The sequence below is a fragment of the Capra hircus genome, chromosome 3 (assembly GCF_001704415.2).
Source record: "Capra hircus breed San Clemente chromosome 3, ASM170441v1, whole genome shotgun sequence".
In the NCBI taxonomy this organism is placed as follows: domain Eukaryota; kingdom Metazoa; phylum Chordata; class Mammalia; order Artiodactyla; family Bovidae; genus Capra; species Capra hircus.
This window is the reverse complement of record NC_030810.1, coordinates 63,590,303-63,610,747: the sequence shown is the minus strand read 5'-3', so window position 1 is coordinate 63,610,747 and position 20,445 is coordinate 63,590,303. Positions and strand designations below refer to the sequence as shown.

The following is a 20,445-nucleotide window of genomic DNA, read 5'->3' as shown; positions in this document are numbered from 1 at the left end:
ATTCATGGACTTAACCTTCCAGGTTCATATGCAATATTGCTCTTTACAGCATTGGACTTTACTTCCATCACCAGTCACATCCACAGCTGGGAGTTGTTTCCACTTTGGCTCAGCACCTTCATTCCTTCTGGAGCTATTTCTCCACACTTCTCCAGTAGCACATTGGGCACCTACTGACCTGAGGAGTTCATCTTTCAGTGTCCTATCTTTTTGCCTTTTCACACTATTCACGCTTAGGTGGTTTGCCATTCCCTTCTCCAATGGACCACGTTTTGTCAGAACTCTCCACTATGACCCGTCTGTCTTGGGTGGCCCTACATGGATGGCTTATAGTTGCATTGAGTTAGACAAGGCTGTGGTCCATGTGATCAGTTTGGTTAGTTTTCTGTGATTGTGGTTTTCATTCTGTCTGCCTCTGATGTAGGAGGATAAGAGGCTCATTCTGAAAAAAAAATCTTCCTACCTTTGATTTTCCTGAAAAAAAACTTCCTACCTTTGATTTTCTCTTTAATAACATGAAATTTTAAAAATGTTAAAAAAAGTAAATGCAAAAATTTGACAAAACATTGTCCATGTGTTCATATTGTTCACATTGTCCTCAGAGGGCATAACAAAGCCATCTGAGGTGAGTGCCCTGGTCACTCAGATTTCACAGATGAAATCGTTGAGACTTAGGGAACGAAGCTGCCGCACAGCAAGGAGGTGAAATGGGTGTAGAGCCCAGGCTAGCTGACACCAGATCCTCTTCATTTAATTGCTGTGCATTCACAAGGGATATAAATCTACACATAACTTTGAAAAATTATTTATTAAATAAATACATTAGCAACACTGTAAAGTTGCTCAGACTTGTAAAGAACATATAATTTTATTGGTGAATAACAGCAAAGACACTGTGGGTTATTTGTCCAAACCAATTTCACAAGTGTTCCTGGTTGCTGACTACTGTGCCAAACACACTATGTGCTGCACTCTGTACTGTTGAAGGAGATTAGATATAGTTTCTGCCCATAGTGTAATGGGGCTAATGACATGTAAAGAATGAGGGAGAGGTGGCCAAGTCTAGAAACTAATTTGAGTCATATGAACAATGTTTTGTTAATTTTTTTCTTTTACTTTCTTGAATATTTGTTTTTATCTCATATTATTAAAGAGAAAATCAAAGGTAGAAATATTATTCAGGAGAGCAAATTGTACTCTAATCTAAAATATTGTCATTTAAAATTCATCTTTTTCCACATCTAATGATAGAATTCTGATCATTGCTTTTACTGTGTACACATAATCTTCATGTTAAATGTTTTCTTACAATATTTTACTGACTTCATTGCTCCCATCAAGCCATTAACTTGGGAGGTTCACTCACCATCTGTGAGATGACTCGTAGGTTGGAGAAGTATAGACATCAGATAAAGATGGAGCCTGGTTCTAGTGAGGTCAAGAAGCTCATTAAGAGCCTTCTTTTAATTTAACAAGGACTGTTACATATTCAAATAAGGTTAGTGAGGCAGTTAGTACAATTCATCTATTTTTCTTGCTCCTCTTTCACACATCTGTAAATAAAATACTGAGGAAATTCTGACCTGAATATGTTGTTGAAAAATGTCTCCGGTTCCTGAGGAAATTCTACTGAAAGCATCAATCATGCTATTGGAATTGGATTTATCTGGAACAAAGAACTTTAAACCTCCTGAAATACACAAGTGGGATGTTAGCTATTAAAATGTAAAGTAATACAAAAGATAAAATGATAGGCCTTTCCTAACAAACTTCCTTTGCTGAAGAGGGTGAGTTTGGGGAAAACAGGAGCTGTGCTTGGCTTTCTATACAAGGCATCCTATACAATCATGTGGTGAGTGGATGTCCGAGTCAGGTGGCTTTGTCTGTTCTATTAATGGCTGTAATTGTAGAATCTAGAGCTCTATCCAGTATGCAATAAAAACTCAATAAATATTTATCGAATTCAATAAATATTTAATGAATATAATTCCTAGACAATCTAGGTTAATTGCTACCTATTTATATCACTATGTGTTTACATTTACATTCTGAAAACATTATTGTCAAACATAATTCAATAAAACCTAGTTTTCAAGTTAGCATACTCCTTTTTTATTGAATATAAGATAAAATTATCTTATGCCTCATTTAAAACAAAAAGATGTATGTTTAATACTGCATGTGATCTTATCATAGAAGTTAGTGCATTTAAACATACTTTTAGCTCCTTGATTACACATACTCAGGTTGGTTTAACAAAGAAGGAGTAATAATATTTTCATTAGATGTATATAATTGGCACTTTCTAAGGAAAGTACAAAAAAGTCAGCAAATTTTTGTCAGAATTTAGCACTGAATTGTTGTGTTTTTTTTTTTCTAAGAAAACGCTTTATATGTTTTTCTTTCAATTAAGCCCTGTATTTTGCTCACATTATATGCGTTTCATGGCTGTTCTTGGAATATTCAAGTTGAAAGGAAATTCTCTGGAATGTTCCCAGGAATTTACTCACCCGTAAGATGTGACAGTTCCTCCAGGTTCTTGACCGTAGATGAGCCCAGGGCAATGGTATGGATAGTTGAGCCGCTGCTGAGAGCAGTGAGGAAGCAGTTGGTGATATGCTCATCATCTCCACTAGTCACTAATATCATCACAGAGCCAAAGGCTTTTCCATTCAGTTTTTCAACCACCTGAACACAGGGTATCAGTCATTTAGGAGGAGGTGTAATTCAGATTGCCTTACTAGGCAGAAGAATTTGCTTTCATTGCAAATTCCCCATAAGTAGGGCTTCTTCCTCTCCCAGGTCCCCTATAGGTCCCTGCACTCTCCATGCCCATCTGTGCTCAGTCCTTACCTCACCCCATCAGAGCACCTGCCACCCTACACACCATTGTCAGCTTACTCATGGATAGGGCTTCTTCCTGTTCAAATCACTATGAGATGCCCTAGTTTAGAACAGTGTCCATCGTAGAGGATATGGGAGAACATTATAGTGTGAGATCCTTGCTTCTGAGATCCAGTAAGTGGCCAATACAAGGACCTAGAGCAGTGGCTATACATTAGAATCAGATGAGAACTTTAAAATTTTTAATGGCCTGATCATACCCCAAATAAATTAAAACAGAATCTCTCAGAGTGAGACCGAGATATCAGAAGTTTCGTATCCCCAGGTGATTTTGATGGGCAGCCAAGGTTGAGAAACACTTACCCATGATCAGCAACAATTACAATTTTGTTCTGCTTGCTACTAGATGTTTAACAAATGGTTGTATCCTCAGTGTCAAATCCAGACTTATGCTGATTTAGATGAACTTCGTTATTCTTGAAACATACCTCTGACTTTAATTGATATTTATATGCTTAAATTCTAGTATGACTGTAGGCAGGAGCCAGACATGCTGATTTTGTTTGGAAAATCCAAGGATAACAATGGCCACAGTCCCAGAATGGATACGGACAGTGTTAGAAATTATTCAGATGATACTGATGTCCAACCCTGACCATTGTGTTCGTTTATTTACTCATTGCTTCAACAAATATTTCTGAAGCAACTATTTAATGTTATATGCCTTTTACTAGGTGCAGGGGATTCAGCAATGAGAAAGTTGTGGTTCCTGATCTTAAACTTAATCCATTATTATTTTCCTATATTTGACACTGTGACAACATTGCAACAGATTTCCCCAAATCAGAAGCAATATCAGATATGAAGTGAGAGAAAGGAAAGTGATGGTGATCCGAGTCTTAGGGAGCTCTACTGTACCTCAAATCCCTTCTTCAGCCCTGAGCAAACACTGGTTTCTGCTTCAGCTGACACGGTGACAGGCAGATATGAAACCAGCAACTTTCGGTCATCATCATTGTTAATTTGGTGTAGCTGGGCTCTGATCTCCCCTTTGCTATGGAAACTGGCAATGCCCACAAAGGTATGAATCTCAGCAATCTGCATCAAGTAAAATTCTGCTGCTTGTTGCAGTTGAAGGAGTCTGTCAGCCTATGTTTCAAAAAGGAAAAAAGAAAGATAATAACATTTGGTTGGTAGACAAAAGTATGACTTAGTAATTCAATTAGCAAATATCTCTGCTAATTTTTTAGAGATGTCAGATTATGATTTTTTGAGTTGTAAAGATTGATATGATGCTAGAATATTATTTGATATTGCAGGCTCAAAAATGAATGTTTTTCAGGGAGGGTGGTGTGATTTGGAACTCTGCCCCCAAGATGCTGTTCATACTTAACCATTCCCTGCTGCTGCTGCTGCTGCTAAGTCGCTTCAGTCGTGTCTGACTCTGTGTGACCCCATAGATGGCAGCCCACCAGGCTCCGCCATCCCTGGGATTCTCCAGGCAAGAACACTGGAGTGGGTTGCCATTTCCTTCTCCAATGCATGAAAGTGAAAAGTGAAAGTGAAGTTGCTCAGTCGTGTCTGACACTTAGCGACCTCATGGACTGCAGCCTACCAGGCTCCTCTGTCCATGGGATTTTCCAGGCAAGAGTACTGGAGTGGGGTGCCATTGCCACATATATCCACTGTTTCTCTCCTATCCGAATTCAAAGATCTGTAGAACCAATAGAGACTTGGTTTGTAATTTCTTCTTTGAAAATTCATCCTGAGTAAGAGGAAACATTGCAAAGACCTTACGGTAGAGAGGAACAGCAGTCAGGTATCTATTCTAGCACTACGCTCTGTTACCATGTTTATCTTAGACTGGGCATCCCATCTGTAAATTAGAGGAATTAATATTCTTTCCTACTTATTAAAATAGAATTACCATAAGGATCAACTAAGATATGTATATGACAATAGTTACACCTTGAAATACTAAGTATAAAGTAATACTAATATTACTGACTGCGTTTGGGCAGGTGACGCTAGTGATAAACTCATTAGGGTCACTTGTCTTGGAGGCTGCAGGAGCAACAAGCTGAGCTTCAGAGACCACCTGTTCAATTATGCTTCTGGTCTCTGTCTCCAAACTACACACCTCCCTTAACATCTGGACCTGCTTTTCACACTGCTTAGGAATACCACTAATTTAACATCCCATAAGTGTTTCAAAATACACACGTTGAATTCATTGCCCTCCTTCCCAAATATTGTTTCTTTCAATATTGAGAGGTAAACTGGTAGAGTGGATAAAACAAGGACTCCGAATATGCCTTCAACTTTTACTAATAGTGTGACCATAGAGAAATTACTTATCCTTTTTAGCTGCAGTTTCTCATCTGTGAAATGGATACATAGTAAGCATTCAGTAAATAATAGCTATTGCTAATATCATAGTCATGACCCCTACTTCTAACTAGTGAAGCCAGAAACTTGAAGCTCTCTTTTATTACTCTTGTGTTACCAGCCTCCATATCTGAGTGGGTATCCATTCCTTTCTCCAGGGGATCTTCCCAGCCCAGGGATCAAACCCAGATTTCCAAAACAACTGATCCAGAGAATGCAAGAGGATAAACTCTTCCTTAAAGTATTCAATACTATAATAAAATAACAGTTGCCACTTATAAACCAAAAACTTCATATCAACTATCTCATTATCCTCTCAACAATCCTATGAAGTAGTTAGCAGTGTTCTGGTAAATGCTATAAAATGGCTTTCTGGTCAAAAGAGAGAGGGGGGAAATCCTGGGTTTGTTGCAGTTTCTGTGGGGTAAAATATTCCCACTGTGACTGGTTTAAGTTGTCAACTTAATGTCACTGAGTGCACAGTTGGGAAGAGATATGCAGGAGCAGACATAGAGATAGGATAGACCAGAAAGAACCTCAAGAGCCTATATCTGGGATCAGCAGACATTTTTTATAGAGGATCTGATAGTAAACATTTTAGGCTGGGTGGGACATATATTCCCTTCAGCAACTACTCAACTCTGCTATTTAAACAAATGAGTGTTGCTGTCATCCAATAAAATTTTAGTATGGATGCTAAAATTTGAATTTCATATAATTTTCATGTGTCTACCTAATAAACCCATTCTTAATTTGTAGGCAATGCAAAGTGGTAGAAATAATAGAAATTAATTAGGAACTAATGAATTTTGAGCATTTATTATGCTTATTTCAATATTTTATTTAATTATAAGTCTACATAGTTTAATTTTTAATAATGGCTGCATTTACAACTTGCAAATTTCTTAAAAATTTAACAGTTGACTCCTATGAGTCAGTATGAACTGGCTCTGTCCCAAAAATGAAATAGGTATTATTGTCTCTGTTTTACCAGTTGAGAAAACTGAGCTTCCAGAGAGGTTATTTGCTCTTGATTACACAGACAGTAAGTGAAGGAGCCAGGACTCAAAGCACATCTGCCTGATTCCAGAGACAAAACCTCTAATGGGCTTCCCTGATAGCTCAGTTGGTAAAGAATCTGCCTGCAATGCAGGAGACCCCAGTTTGATTCCTGGGTCAGAAAGATTCACTGGAGAAGGGATAGGCTACCCATCCCAATATTCTTGGGCTTCCCTTGTGGCTTAGCTGGTAAAGAATTTGCCTGCAATGTGGGAACCCTGGGTACGATCCCTGGGTTGGGAAGTGCCCTGGAGAAAGGAAAGGTTACCCACTCCAGTATTCTGGCCTGGAGAATTCCATGGACTGTATAGTTCATGGGGCCGCAAAGAGTCAGACACAACTGAGCGACTTTCATTTTCAAATGTCTAATACTGCCTAGGAATTGTGGAGCTTTGGAGAGTGGGTTTCTGGAAGGCTGCTAGATTAGAGATGACTGAGATATGGTTCTCTGTACACAATGACATAGAAAATACACATGTAGTGGATATGCACATTTAACTGCAAACTCAGTCTATTGCCTCAGGAAGGGTGTTTACCAGTGAGTGGAATGTAGTCAAAAAGGAGCCTTCAGTATGTCAGAGTTTTGTAGAGGGTTTTTGTTGGAAAAGATTGCAATTAATAGCAAAAATAAGGGCTGGAAATTACTTGTGCATTTTATTTATCTGCAGTATCTCAATTTCTGGGCCACATCTGTTTCTCTCATGTGCAAGAAGAGATGATGCCCATAAATACTCCAAACGTTTGCCCTCACCTTTCCTTGCTCTTACCCTCTGAAAAGAAAAGAAATTAAAAACTGATAGAAAAAAGGGGATGAGTGGTTTATAATCATCTTGGTCCAGATGTTACCTCTGCCATCTTGCTGGACACATCCAGCACTAAACAGACCACTCTGTCCCCAGCCTGCACAAGAGAGAAAGTGGGAGGAGGTGGAAGCTCCGTCCCGTTCATGGGAAGACTGTTGCTAAAGTCGTCAGAGTCTGTGATTATATCCCAGACACTTCTGAGGCTGCACATTTGGTTCTGTTTGTTTGGAGCTTCTTGGTTGTGGGTACTTGCATTACAGAATTCAACCACCTAGAAAAAGAACAAAGTAAAAATACTTAGAAAATAAAAATACTCCTCTCATGCTAGGCATACTACTCATTCTCAGACAACTAAAAGTAAAAGGAAAGATGAGCTGAAACAAGAGAAATCAGAAGTGCTACAGCAATGTCCATCTTTACCTCAAGAATGCCATTTCAAAAATAAACCTTGACACCCTTTGCTTCAAACACTGGCACCCTCGAGGTATTGTGGTCAATCTCTATTAAATTTTATTTGCCCTTAGATAACAGAGAGTAGACCGTGTATAAATAACTTAGTCTTAAAAAAAATAAAACCCAATTCTCATTCCTTAGCATGATAATGTGTTAAAGAAAACACCCCAGGAGATGTTATCTTGGTCAGCTATTCCCTTGAAATCATATTTAATAACCACTGCACCTCTATCTATTGATCAGTAAACATATATCAAGTTAGTTCAAATACTGATCTATGTAAGAATAAGATAGGGAGAAAAGCAACTGAAATCTATTTCCTGATCTTCCCGTCATTTGGAGATATGGTCATAATTCATATAAAGATACTAAACCTATGGCAGCACCCCTTTTAAAGGCATGATTTGCATTCAAAAGTAATGTGTTATCTACTTCCCAGGGGCTATATTCCTATGAAGAGTAAATGCTTTCTGCTAAGAGAGCCATGGAAGCTTAGAGCTAAAATTAGAAATCTTACAGACTCTCTAATCTTGAGTCTAAGGTCTTAGAAAATAAGCTGAAGTTTCAAAAAGTTAACCATTGCATAAAGACACAAGTTTCTTAGTAGGATGGGAAGACAAGATAGAACCTGTTTGTTGTTTTTAACTCTTTATATTTCATGACTATGGTTAGGAGATGGTGAAACTTTTCTGATGATATTTATGAGTAGGGCTTTCAAATGATCACAAAGACAGTACTAGTCATAAACAATGTGGATTAAATAACATGGAATTAGCTTGGCTTGAGATATTGAACCTGTAAATTTAAAGCATAATGAATTGGATAAGAAATATGAAAAGTCACCTTAAAGTTACAGACTGACTCTTAGCCTTGGCTAAAATTGGACTGAAGGGAAAAAATGAATGTGTCAATCCAAGGAACACTGGGTCAGCCACAGAGACAGAACACCTCACCGGCACACTGCCCATAGTGTTCCCAGCCTGTGGGAGAGGAAGTGACCCGCAGAGATGATGAAGCTGGGAAGATGTATCAGGCTATGAAGGCTGATGGAACTAAATCTCGGAATCTCCTAACTCCCTCCTTTCTGATTTCACACTCTCAAAGCCAAAGCAGGCCTCTGGGTGGAATTTGGCTGTTCCATGATGGTCCCTTCAAATAGAAAATGAACTGGCTAGAAGACGCAAGTGTCAGATCTCCCTGGCAGAGTACTCTTTTTAAAGAATAATATTAAAAATGTGTTCTGGATTCCTACACAAGTTGCTTGTCAGTTAGCAGGGAATACTGACAAGACTGAGTTTTTGAACCTGTAAAGCTAAGGGTTAGTTGACTTCCCTTGGTAACAACAGACTTTTCTTTTTAAGTTCTAGAATATGCAAAATGAGGGAAAGAGAATTAGGGAATTCCATGTAAATAAAAATGGTTTTCTACCTCAAATGTGAAAAATATAATCATGAATTACATCTCTGTCATTAACCCCTGGTATACTTTCCCATAAAAGGATACAGGAGAAGCACAATACAAGAAATTTTTTGAAGACTCCTGGATTCTCCTTGTTAAACCATCTTCCTTGGAGAGTAAATAATCACTTTTAGAAAGGAATCTGTTTTTACTGATTACCTTGGACTGTGTGTGTGGGGTGAGGGGAATGCTGAGGTGTTTTTTTTTTTAATCTGTAAAGTAAAAACTAGATTAACTCTAAGGTTCCCCAAGATTTAAAATGTAGTGAATCTTAATTGCCTTTTTGTTTAAATACTTAAAACATATCAGTCTGTCTTGGGAAAAGGTGGGGTCTTGTAGGAGTTTGTTATTCTAAGATCATACTTACAGAAGATAAACTTTGCATGAACATAATCGATGAAGTTGCATTTTGAGTGCTATTGTATATAAACATGCATCCTTCTTGGAAAATCTTGCTAATAATACAATTTTCTTGGGGGCAGGGACCTTTCTCACATACAAAAATGCCTGCAATGTCAGATGAACACCTAAAGTAGTAAGAGAAATCGGTTTTATAAAAACTTATGTTTCTTTTTCATTGGTTCATAAAATAATTTGTTTTAAGGATTGTAGATTGCTAGATACACATAAAACATTTTTAAAACTATTAAGAAAGGTCATTAATTTATAAATGCACTCCACTTTATTTTCAAGCATTTGATTCTGATGAGAAGCTCTGTTTTGCCAAGGGCTTTCCCAGCTAAACAAGGTCAAAGCAAAAGCTACTAGGAAATCCCCATGAACTTTTGGAGGCCCTAGGAAAGCATGAGTGGTGATATCCTGAATCAGGGGCTTCTTTGAGCTCATTGCCATTGGACGTCAGAGGAAGAAGAGGGTGAACAGGTAATGATGATAAAGGATTCCTTCTTAATTTAACAGTCTCAATACTGTTGATGGGATGAAAAACCTATAACTTTCAGGAGAAGAATCAGTATCTACCAAAGTTACAACTAAAATTACCCTATGACCTGGTAATTGTTAGAAGCTGTTCAATAGATACACAGATCTGCCTGTATAAAATGGAAATAATATGTATAATATATGTATCATTATGACCTGTAGTAATAACAAATATTGTGAAGCGAAGTCGCTCAGTTGTGTCCAACTCTTTGCGACCCCACAGACAGTAACCGGCCAGGCTCCTCTGTCTATGGGATTTTCCAGGCAAGAATACTGGAATGGGTTGCCATTTCCTTCTCCAGAGGATCTTCCTGACCTGGTGGTTGAACCCAGGTCTCCTGCATTGCAGGTAGACTCTTTACCATCTGAGTCACCAGGGAAGGTCATATATATATGTATCATTACAACCTGTAGTAATAACAGACATTGTGAACAACTCATTTGTTTAACAATAAGGGCCTGGTTGAAAAATTGTGGTATATCATACAGTGGAACACTATGCAATTAAAAGAAAAAAGTGAAGAAAATATTATGTTAATATTTGTTATATTAGATTATATTATATTAGAAATATGTGTTAATATTTATTTCAATTTTCCTAAAAAAACACAAATAAGGTGGGTGACCTAGAGGGGATGAAAAGAGAATAGGGTGAAGAGAGTGGTGGGAACATGATATATAAGAGTATAACTTTTTATATTGTTTTGATATTTGACCACATAAATATTTACAAATTTTTAAAAATACACTAAAATTTCAAAATTGTTAAGTTTTAGCTGCCATTATAAACTAATTTAGAATCAAAAAATAAACAATTTTAAACATGTGAAAAAATCACTGACCTTGTTACTTCAATTTGACTTTGCCCATTTATGTAGAAGGGTTTCTCATTGTTATATTCATCAAACACACCCCAACGGAAATGGGCCCATTCATGAACAAACACTCTGCCTGTGGAAGAGAGAATTTTTCTTTTGAGTTCCTAAAATTTCAGCAATGGACCTTGCTAATCATTGACGATATAGCATCAGCTGACTATATATACTCATTCTGAATGGTTGAAGTGTAATTCTTCCTTCCACTTTCCTCTTCCCCACCCCATTCCCATCTCATGCTTTATTCCCACCACCACAAAAAAAGGAGCATAAAAATATATGCAGAGTACATCATGAGAAACGCTGGGCTGGAAGGAAGCACAAGCTGGAATCAAGATTGCCGGGAGAAATATCAATCACCTCAGATATGCAGATGACACCACCCTTATGGCAGAAAGTGAAGAAGAACTAAAAAGCCTCTTGATGAAAGTGAAAGAAGAGAGTGAAAAAGTTGCTTAAAGATCAACATTCAGAAAACGAAGATCATGGCATCCGGTCCCATCACTTCATGGGAAATAGATGGAGAAACAGTGGAAACAGTGTCAGACTTTATTTTTGGGGACTCCAAAATCACTGCAGATGGTGACTGCAGCCATGAAATTAAAAGATGCTTACTCCTTGGAAGAAAAGTTTTGCCCAACCTAGATAGCATATTGAAAAGCAGAGACATTACTTTGCCAACAAAGGTCCATCTAGTCAAGGCTATGGTTTTTCCAGTGGTCATGTATGGATGTGAGAGTTGGACTATAAAGAAAGCTGAGCGCCGAAGAATTGATGCTTTTGAACTGTGGTGTTGGAGGAGACTCTTGAGAGTCTCTTGGACTGCAAGGAGATCGAACCAGTCCATTCTAAAGGAGATCATCCCTGGGATTTCTTTGGAAGGAATGATGCTAAAGCTGAAACTCCAATACTTTGGCCACCTCATGCGAAGAGTTGACTCATTGGAAAAGACTCTGATGGTGGGAGGGATTGGGGGCAGGAGGAGAAGGGGATGACAGAGGATGAGATGGCTGGATGGCATCACGGACTTGATGGACGTGAGTTTGAGTGAACTCCGGGAGTTGGTGATGGACAGGGAGGCCTGGCGTGCTGCAATTCATGGGGTCGCAAAGAGTCGGACACGACTGAGTGACTGAACTGAACTGAAGTGAAAAATACTTTTAGTGTTGTAAGTGTAAACCAGTGATTTACCTGTTGCACACCTGTTAGAAAGTAGTGAGGAATCACATATCCTCTCATTTCCCTAATGAAGCTGCCTAACAGATTTCTGTTTAGCTCCATACATGCCTATAAGTTCAGGATTCTGGGAAAGGAAAAAAAAAAACAAACAAACATATGGACTGAATATGTTAATTCAATGGACTGAATTTTTATGTCCCTCCCAAATTCATATGTCAAAATCCTGACCCCAAATGTGAAAGTGTTAAAAGGTAAGGCCTTTGGGAGTAATTATTAGATCATTAGGTTGGAGCCCTAATAAATGGGATGAGTGCTCTTATCAAAAGACCCTAGAGAGTTCCCTTCTTTCTGCCATGAGAGGACACAGAAAGAAGATGCCTGTCTGTGAACCAGGAAGTGGGCCAGTTCTGCTGGTGCCTGGATCCTGGACTTCCAGTCTCCAGAACCGTGAGAAATTTCTGCTGTGAGTAAGCCTCTCAGTCTATGATATTTTGTTATAGCCAAACAAGCAAAATGGACTAAGACACCAAACAAGCAAATAAAGCTTTCCTGTTTTTCAGTCTGTTTTATCCAGGCATGTCTGCTGCTTTTTTTCCTATAGATAATTCTGTCTGGAGCAAAAATTAAAACCCTTCAGCCAGGGAGGGAGGAAGAAGCCAAAAGAATCATAGAACCTCCTCACCAGGTTGGATGGTCCTTTCTCTTTCATTATATCCCTGATTCTCCATGTTTATCTCCAACTCTTACTCATGAAAATCCTCATCGTCAGCATCAAGTCCTTTATAAGTTTCTCTCTACCTCTCTAAATCTTGCATTTCTTTCAATGTTCAGCAAAAAACTGACTTCTCTAGAATTTTCCAGATTAAGTCCCCTCCCAAAGTACACTTTCTTTACTGAATACTTTTAAGATCTGGGAAGGCAGGAAACGTTTGCTGAATTGACTCAGGTTGTGACCTATTGTGCAATTTTGGGACCTTGGGACAAACGAAGGGAGGGGAACAGTCTAAAGCTGAAAGTGTTAAGGAAGTTTCTGCCTACTCATGGAATTTAGAAGTGCTGGTGAAGTCATATATTTGTACAGAGATTATCAGTACCTCATAGTTACCAGGAAAAAAAGGCCTTTTTTAAATAAAGTGTTTTATAAAGTGTGTTTTACGGGGTGCGTGGCTCTACTTCCTGCTAGTTATACAGAGGATAATAAAATCTGTTTGGATTTAAGCGGGGGTAAAAGTGAAAACAACATTTGAACGGCACTACTGTACATCAATTAAACGCAAAATTTAAGAACTGAAAAGCTAGCCCTCGACTTGCTGAATTTTTTCTCACCACGGTTTCTTTCTCAGATCGCATCCACTAAACGCTGGTCTCCAGACCCACGACACTGACTTCTCTGTCACACTCCAGTCACCCTTCTCCAGCCACAGTCCAGGCCTTTCCAAGCACAGTCCTCCGTTCCTCACAGTCACCTAGATTCAGACTTGTGGATTTCCCCTTTAAACTGCCGTCTTTTACTTCTGACAAAAACCTAATGTATTCCTTAATGCTGCTGCCCACACACACACCCGTTGCCTTTCACTCTGGAGCAGTTCTGATCTCTGTTTCATATTTTTCCACTCTGTGGACTATCCTGACTTAGAGTTTTTAGGATTAAATAAAACAACACTTAAAAGGCAAATAGCCCAGCACTTGGCACAGAGAAAATTCTCTTGTTCTCATTACTATCTTCTTTGTCCTTGCCTTTTCACTGCTTCCAATCTTACTCAAGTCTCATGGCCTCATGCTTGGACTTCTAGTTATTCTCTCGATAATCCAGTGTCTTCTTCACTGATCAGAGGAATCCAGATTATCCACACAGCCACATTCAGCTTCTGAAAACACTGCTTGGATGGTTTCATTCCTATGCTTGTAAACCTTCAGTGGTGATTGCTTAATCTGGGCATTTGAGGCTCTCCATCACCTACGCCATGTGCATTTCAGCATTTTCTCCCACTATTCACTGCCCATGATCTCTGCACCATCAGTGGGGACTACTGCTTCTTTCTCTCAAATACGCCCTGGGTTCTTCTGCTGCCACAGCTTTATTCATATTCTTCCCACTCTTCTCTCCCTTCTTTCCATTCATAAAAATGATATTCAACCTTAAAGATCCTCTTGTGAGAGGATCTCTAGCTCAAAGGCTCAACACGCTTTCCCTCTTTGCTGAATTCTTAAACTGCTCCGTCTGGGCTACTAATCTGGTGCTTAACCCTTTCTGGCTCACTTTGATTCTCATCTTTTTTATGGGCATGTGGCCTATCTTCTCATCCAAATGGTAAGTCCCAGACAGGTCTCTGAATCCCTTTCAGCACTGAGCACAGTATTATAAATACTGCTGTCCATTGTCTGTTTCTTGATTGATCACACTTACCTCGTGATCCATAGCCAGCTGTTAAGCCATCATTTAGTAGAAATTCAGATGTAAAATGAATATACTTTCCCTCTTTTCCACATCCTCTATATTGCAAGGTGTATGGATCATCACCATGGGCCCCATACCAGTCAGTTACTATGACATTTGCCTAAATTAAAAGAAATGCCTTGTAATACCATGTATCTTGACTGTGATATTGGTGACACAAATATCTACATTTGTTAAAACACATTGAACTGTACATTTAAGATATGTGCATTTTTCCTGTGCGGTTTATATCCCAATTTAAAAACAGATTTTTTAAAACATATGCCTTTAGATGGAGTTTAGAATGAATTCACAACTAAATGTCAACACCAATATCTGTCACTTTCAAAAATGTGTACATTTTAAAAACTTAACAGATTTCCATGAAACTTCATTACTGTCATTTGATGTATTCATCTTCCAGATTAAAATTTTCTCAAAAGTCAACATGATAAAATTTGGATATTATATAACTGTAAAATGTAATTTAAATATTCAAAGAAATGTTAAGAGCGTTTATACATCATTTAGAGCTGTACTGTGAAATGTTATAGCCTTTTCTGAACAACTTTCTGTAGGTTGATCCCTTGTCCCTTTATTCCCTTAACCAATCAGATCAACAAAACAATTTTTCTGTTGAAGTTATATTTCATATTGTACCCTGACCATTTCAATTACTATTTATAAAACATATTATTTTAAGTTGGAAACAAAAATATCTATTCCAATAACCATCTAGAGAACACAGTTTTATATATAACATTGTTCATTTTTAGGGAGAAAGATAACACATTGTTTCAAGACTTGCTCTTAGAAGTTGTCTGGAGACTTGTTCTTAGAAGTTGAGTATCTGGTTAATTTCTTTAAAGCTGATTTTGGAACAATAGATTTAATATAATCCTATAAGTGTATGGGCTTCCTTTGTGGCTCAGCTGGTAAAGAATCCGCCTGCAATATGGGAGACCTGGGTTGGGAAGTACCCCTGGAGAAGGGAACGGCTACCCACCAGTATTCTGGACAGGAGAATTCCATGGACTGTATAGTCCATCGGGTGGCAAAGAGTCAGATACAACTGAGTGGCTTTCAGTTTCATAAATGTGTGTGTATATATATATATATATATATATATATATATATATATCTGTCTATATATATGTGTAATGATCACTATGAAAGTACTACATGTGTACTGGTGTGTGTGTGTGTGTGTGTGTGTGTGTCTATGTACACACCACTGAGGAATAATGGAAGGTAATATTTTCATTTTCCGTATTTCTACATTGTTTTTTTATTTTTTTGCAATAAGCATGAATTATTTTTATAATAATTAACATTTATTTTTAGAAAGGTAAGAATTCAGGCTGAGGACTTTTCAAAGCAATACCTGTGAAAGAGCTACAGTCTTGCCCTAGAAGAGTCTTCACAAAGATAAAACCTCATTTCTATGTCCGGAAAGTTGTCCTGAAGCAACAAGGAAAGAGTGCTCTGCATTGAATGGAATACTCAGGCTGTTTGGGGTTATATTCTACTTATAGGCCACAGTAAGTTTTTAGCTACTTTTCCTAACCCTCTCCCCGCCCTCTGCTTCCTACCTACACTAGACTGTGGATTCACAAGGACAGGAGCTATATTGCTTTTCCTTGTGTCCTCTGTCATGCCTCACATGGCTCCTGTATATAACGATTATTCACTAAGTGCTTGCTTGGTTAACATTAGGAGATTAAAAGAATTGGTATCTAGCAGATATATGATTCAGTGATTCTTTCCTTTAATCTTTCTGTTCAGTCATCTTTGCTTTAGTCATTTATTTGTTTTCTCCATTAGCATAAGAAGCACCACCTGATTTTGTTGCTGGTTAAAGCCAATACTTTTTTGTCCCACTAAAGGCCAAAGTGATTAACAACATCTGTGTAAGGTAACTGGTGACAACATGCTGCTGCTAAGTCGCTTCAGTCGTGTCTGACTCTGTGTGACCCCACAGATGGCAGCCCACCAGGCTCCCCCATCCCTGGGATTCTCCAGCCAAGACCACTGGAGTGGGTTGCCATTTCCTTCTCCAATGCATGAAAGTGAAAAGTGAAAGTGAAGTCACTGAGTCGTATCCAACTCTCAGCGACCGCATGGACTGCAGCCTACCAGGCTCCTCCGTCCATGGGATTTTCCAGGCATGAGTATTGGAGTGGGGCGCCATTTCCTTCTCCAGCATAGCTTAGAGCAAAAAGCATAGGTTTTGGAATCAAATAGGCATGAATTCAAATTGCTCCTTAATTTACCAGCTGTTTGACTTGGGATAAAATCCTTACTATATTTGGGCCCCGTTTTCCTAATTTTCGATAACAGCAACTAACAGCAACAATTTTAGGTGTGACTGAGAACCAAGCAATATATATATTATGTAATTAAGCAGTTATATGGAATATGTAGGAATGTATACTATATAATATTACACCAACAATATAATAATATGTTATATTGTAATAATTATACATATATGTATATATATATATAATGTCTGGCATTTGAAGTGAAGTAAAGTGAAAGTCACTTAGTCATGTCCGACTCTTTGTGATCCCATGGAATATACAGTCCATGGAATTCTCTAGGCCAGAATACTGGAGTGGGTGGCTGTCCTGTTCTCCAGGAGATCTTCCCAACCCAGGGATCGAACCCAGGTCTCCCACATTGCAGGTGGATTCTTTACCAACTGAGACACAATAATATAATAATACACCAAAATTTAATAATATGATATTAATATTGTAATAATTATATATGTATGTAGAATGTCTGGCATTTAATTGAAGTTTAATAAACAGTATCTCTCTTCTTAGTTTATCCCAGTGCCTCTGTCTCTCTTATCTCCATGGCCAAGCATCAAATGCTTTCATTTGGTTATAAATCAAATAATTTTAAGAGCCCCTTTAACTTTTTTAGGACACTGGAATGCCTATAAAGATTGCTATTAATATATTATTCGGTTACTGAGGAATAAATTTCAAAAAAGAGCTAAGAATTAAAACAGCCTTAGGAAAATTCATGCCAAGTGACACAATTAAGGAAAAGGGGAAATTACCGTAATCCAGCCCTTTTATTTGAGCTGTCATTACAGATTTTGAACCCACCCCATTGCTGACACCCTAAGCTGTGTCCTCAACGCCTCTGCTCCTGCCCTTTCTGGTCGCTGCTAGGACTCTTTTCACAGTAACCTCAAATAGTCATTTGCCAAATTTATTTAACATTTATTTGTAGCTTGTTCCCAGTATGCACCAGACATGACCATGGATGTTTATAATTTTCAGCTTACAAGAGTCCTTGAAGCTTAAGTTCTTTTTCTTTTTTTTGGTTAGGGAAGAAAAGGTAGCCATGCCTCCTACGCTGCTTTCTTTCTTGCTTCTCTCAACATACTTCTCGAAATCAGTGACCTGGACTTGGGCTAATGTGAAATTCTATGAATTTGCGCTCCTGTGGGATAGGAAATTCAAATTTTTATGTGTGAGTGGCTTAGGCTTCCGTGTGGACATGCATGCTTATTGCTCCTGACAGGGTGGGAAATGAGGATGCTCATAGTTGGAATTGTTCCCTTTCCATCTCATACTCAGAATAAAACTAGTTCTTGGTCCTTAACCAAGAATTTCAGAATGCAAGGACCCTGTAAGTTAAAAAGTGAAAGAGACCATCTGTGAGGCTGCTTGGGCAATGGCATTTTGCTTATTTTTTACTTCATAATTTTCACTTATTACATGTATGTATTTTCATACATTTTGTGCATAACAATCTTTTCAGTAGTATTATTTGTGTATTAATATCAATGATTTGTTATTGCCTAAAGTTTGAACTCATTATATTGTATTTTCTTCTTCAGTTGAATTCATTTAATGAAATCCTGAATTCTTACCTTTTCGTATGATTCTTGTTTTACTTTGCTGTAATTACCAGCTTTCCATGTGGCAGGTATTAAAATCTTTACATTTCTGAAAAACACTCTTCTCTTGGTAGCATTGAATAGGTAAAAAGAAGCTTCGGTTATCATTTCCTATAACCAAATAAAAGAAAAGCTTATATTATCACTGTGAATTCTTAATGTTTTGGTTTTCTAGTTATACTTGAATAAGTAGTAACAAAAATAATGAAAATATTTTGAAGGAACGCATTTCTTTTAGAGACAACATTAGATTTGGGGAAAACTTGGAAGCAAAATAAATAAACTTCAAATGCTTATCTGAGAATTTAGGACATTAACTGTGTGTCTCGGCTTGCCCATATAATTTTCCCAATTTTGTAAAAGAAAAGCTTTCACAAAGCTTTCTAAGCTTGCGCCAAACAAATCTTTCTCATGTCATACCTGTGGGCATGTCCAAGACCTCGCCTTATGACAATACTAATTTCATGAAAGCAATACCAAGGGAGACTCAGGTAATGGAGCTGTGAGCCTACCTTACCATACGAAGGTGAAAATAGTCACGTTACCTCACAGGACATTCAGGTGAAAAGAATTTTGCTCTTTGGCGCTCCATCCAGACTCTTTCTGTCTGAGAATTCCCACCCTCAGGATGGAATTCAGCAACATGATTTTAATAAGCGCAATCATGCTTCTTCATCAGCCAAGCATCTGGTCTTTGTTGCCACAATAGGTTATTTTTGGAGTTTCTGCCCCCAAAACGGTCAAGTCATTAAACACAAAAGCTAAAATTAGTCATAACCAACAATAGATAGAAGGGGGCTAGGTAAACAGTATGTAAGCTGAGACTACACAGAATTAGGTGAATGAGTTGGCTTGGCTGTAATTATAATTTTTGTTGCTATCTTTGAGAAACACCCCTTTCCTCTGCTGCTCAAATACAAACTAGGCAGGGTTGTTAATTCCGTAAAGAAGGCTAAAGGTCTATATGAATAAGATGATGGTTTCAGTTTCATATACAGCACTCACCTTAATGTTTGGGATGAGGTTCTGATCCTCGGATACCTGAGGATTGACTGCAACAAGTAATCCATCGTACCCATTGTCTCGAAGCTGCAGTCCAGCTCCCAGGAAGAGGAATTCTGGACTTAAGGCCACCAGAAGAGTCACAAATTTCAGGCTGCAAACAGGACCTTCACTGTCCCTGTGGGTCATGTTGAGAAAAACCTCCGATTCAGTCACACTGGTCCTGCCAGGTACATTGTGCCAAGTTGTTAATGGCGAAGCAGATAATTTCTTCCTGAACTTGGAAGGGCTTAGAGTCTGTGATGAAGGAGGTGCCTTCTTTGCAAAATCTAGGGTGGATCTAAATGAGACCTGTCTCTGCAAGTCCTTTTTCTCTAGGCGATGCCACACTTGCCTGTTCTGTGGCTGGGCTTCCTCCTGAATCATAGTTGGGCAAGAAATCTTCCACCCCTTACTTATTTTATGTCTTCTCAAAAGGAATAGGAAAATAAGGCAAAAGGAGCTTCAAAGAAGGAGGGCTGGCTGGCTGGGAATCAGAGAATCTGGGTTTTTCCATCCACTTTTACTAGACACACAGAGATCTGTTTTTCTCTCTTCATCTTTGAAAACCTCCTCCATCACTCAGAGCAACTACTTCCCTATGGCTCTCAGGTAATTTTTTGTTTGATGGAAGATTCCTTTGTCTGCTTATTTTGAAGACTCGAAAATCCATCCTGCAACCCTCTCCCTGAGGCCCTTAGGTCATTTGATGACTAGAGGGAAGGGATCGGGTATCCTCCAGGGAGAGCCAAGTGCCAGGAATCGCATGCCTGCGCAGGCCACAGAGGCCGTTCCTTCTGTCCTTGCTGCCTTTTCTCTCTGGATCAAGGAAAAGAATGGATTTCTGTTTTAGCAACTCTCTCCTGAGAGCAAGGTTGTGCCTCAGTCAACCTTCCATTTCTCCAATAGCTCTCACAGGATCTGGAGGATAGTAGGCCTCACAAATATTTTGTAAGTGATGAATGTTATCTGATAATTATATAATGCTTTAGAGTTTACAAGTAAGCCCACTTAAATTTCAGTTCCCTAGAATAGGTATTTTTACTA

General features: G+C 38.4%; 1 protein-coding gene across 2 annotated transcripts in view; it reads right to left on the bottom strand.

Moving 5' to 3' along the window:
* CLCA2 (chloride channel accessory 2) overlaps positions 1 to 19,712 on the bottom strand; it is a 42,343-nt gene extending 22,631 nt beyond the window's left edge. The window contains exons 1-9 of one of the 2 annotated variants that reach the window (XM_018045692.1): positions 19,363 to 19,712; positions 18,331 to 18,468; positions 14,406 to 14,556; positions 10,787 to 10,895; positions 9,373 to 9,532; positions 7,138 to 7,365; positions 3,763 to 3,993; positions 2,511 to 2,688; positions 1,584 to 1,690 (exon numbers count right to left, since the gene is read on the bottom strand). In XM_018045692.1, coding sequence (XP_017901181.1) covers positions 1,584 to 1,690; positions 2,511 to 2,688; positions 3,763 to 3,993; positions 7,138 to 7,365; positions 9,373 to 9,532; positions 10,787 to 10,895; positions 14,406 to 14,556; positions 18,331 to 18,468; positions 19,363 to 19,548 — 1,488 coding nt within the window. In that variant the 5' untranslated portion in view covers positions 19,549 to 19,712. The remainder of the gene's footprint in view (positions 1 to 1,583; positions 1,691 to 2,510; positions 2,689 to 3,762; positions 3,994 to 7,137; positions 7,366 to 9,372; positions 9,533 to 10,786; positions 10,896 to 14,405; positions 14,557 to 18,330; positions 18,469 to 19,362) is intronic. The other variant, XM_005678152.3, reaches the window with a different exon arrangement.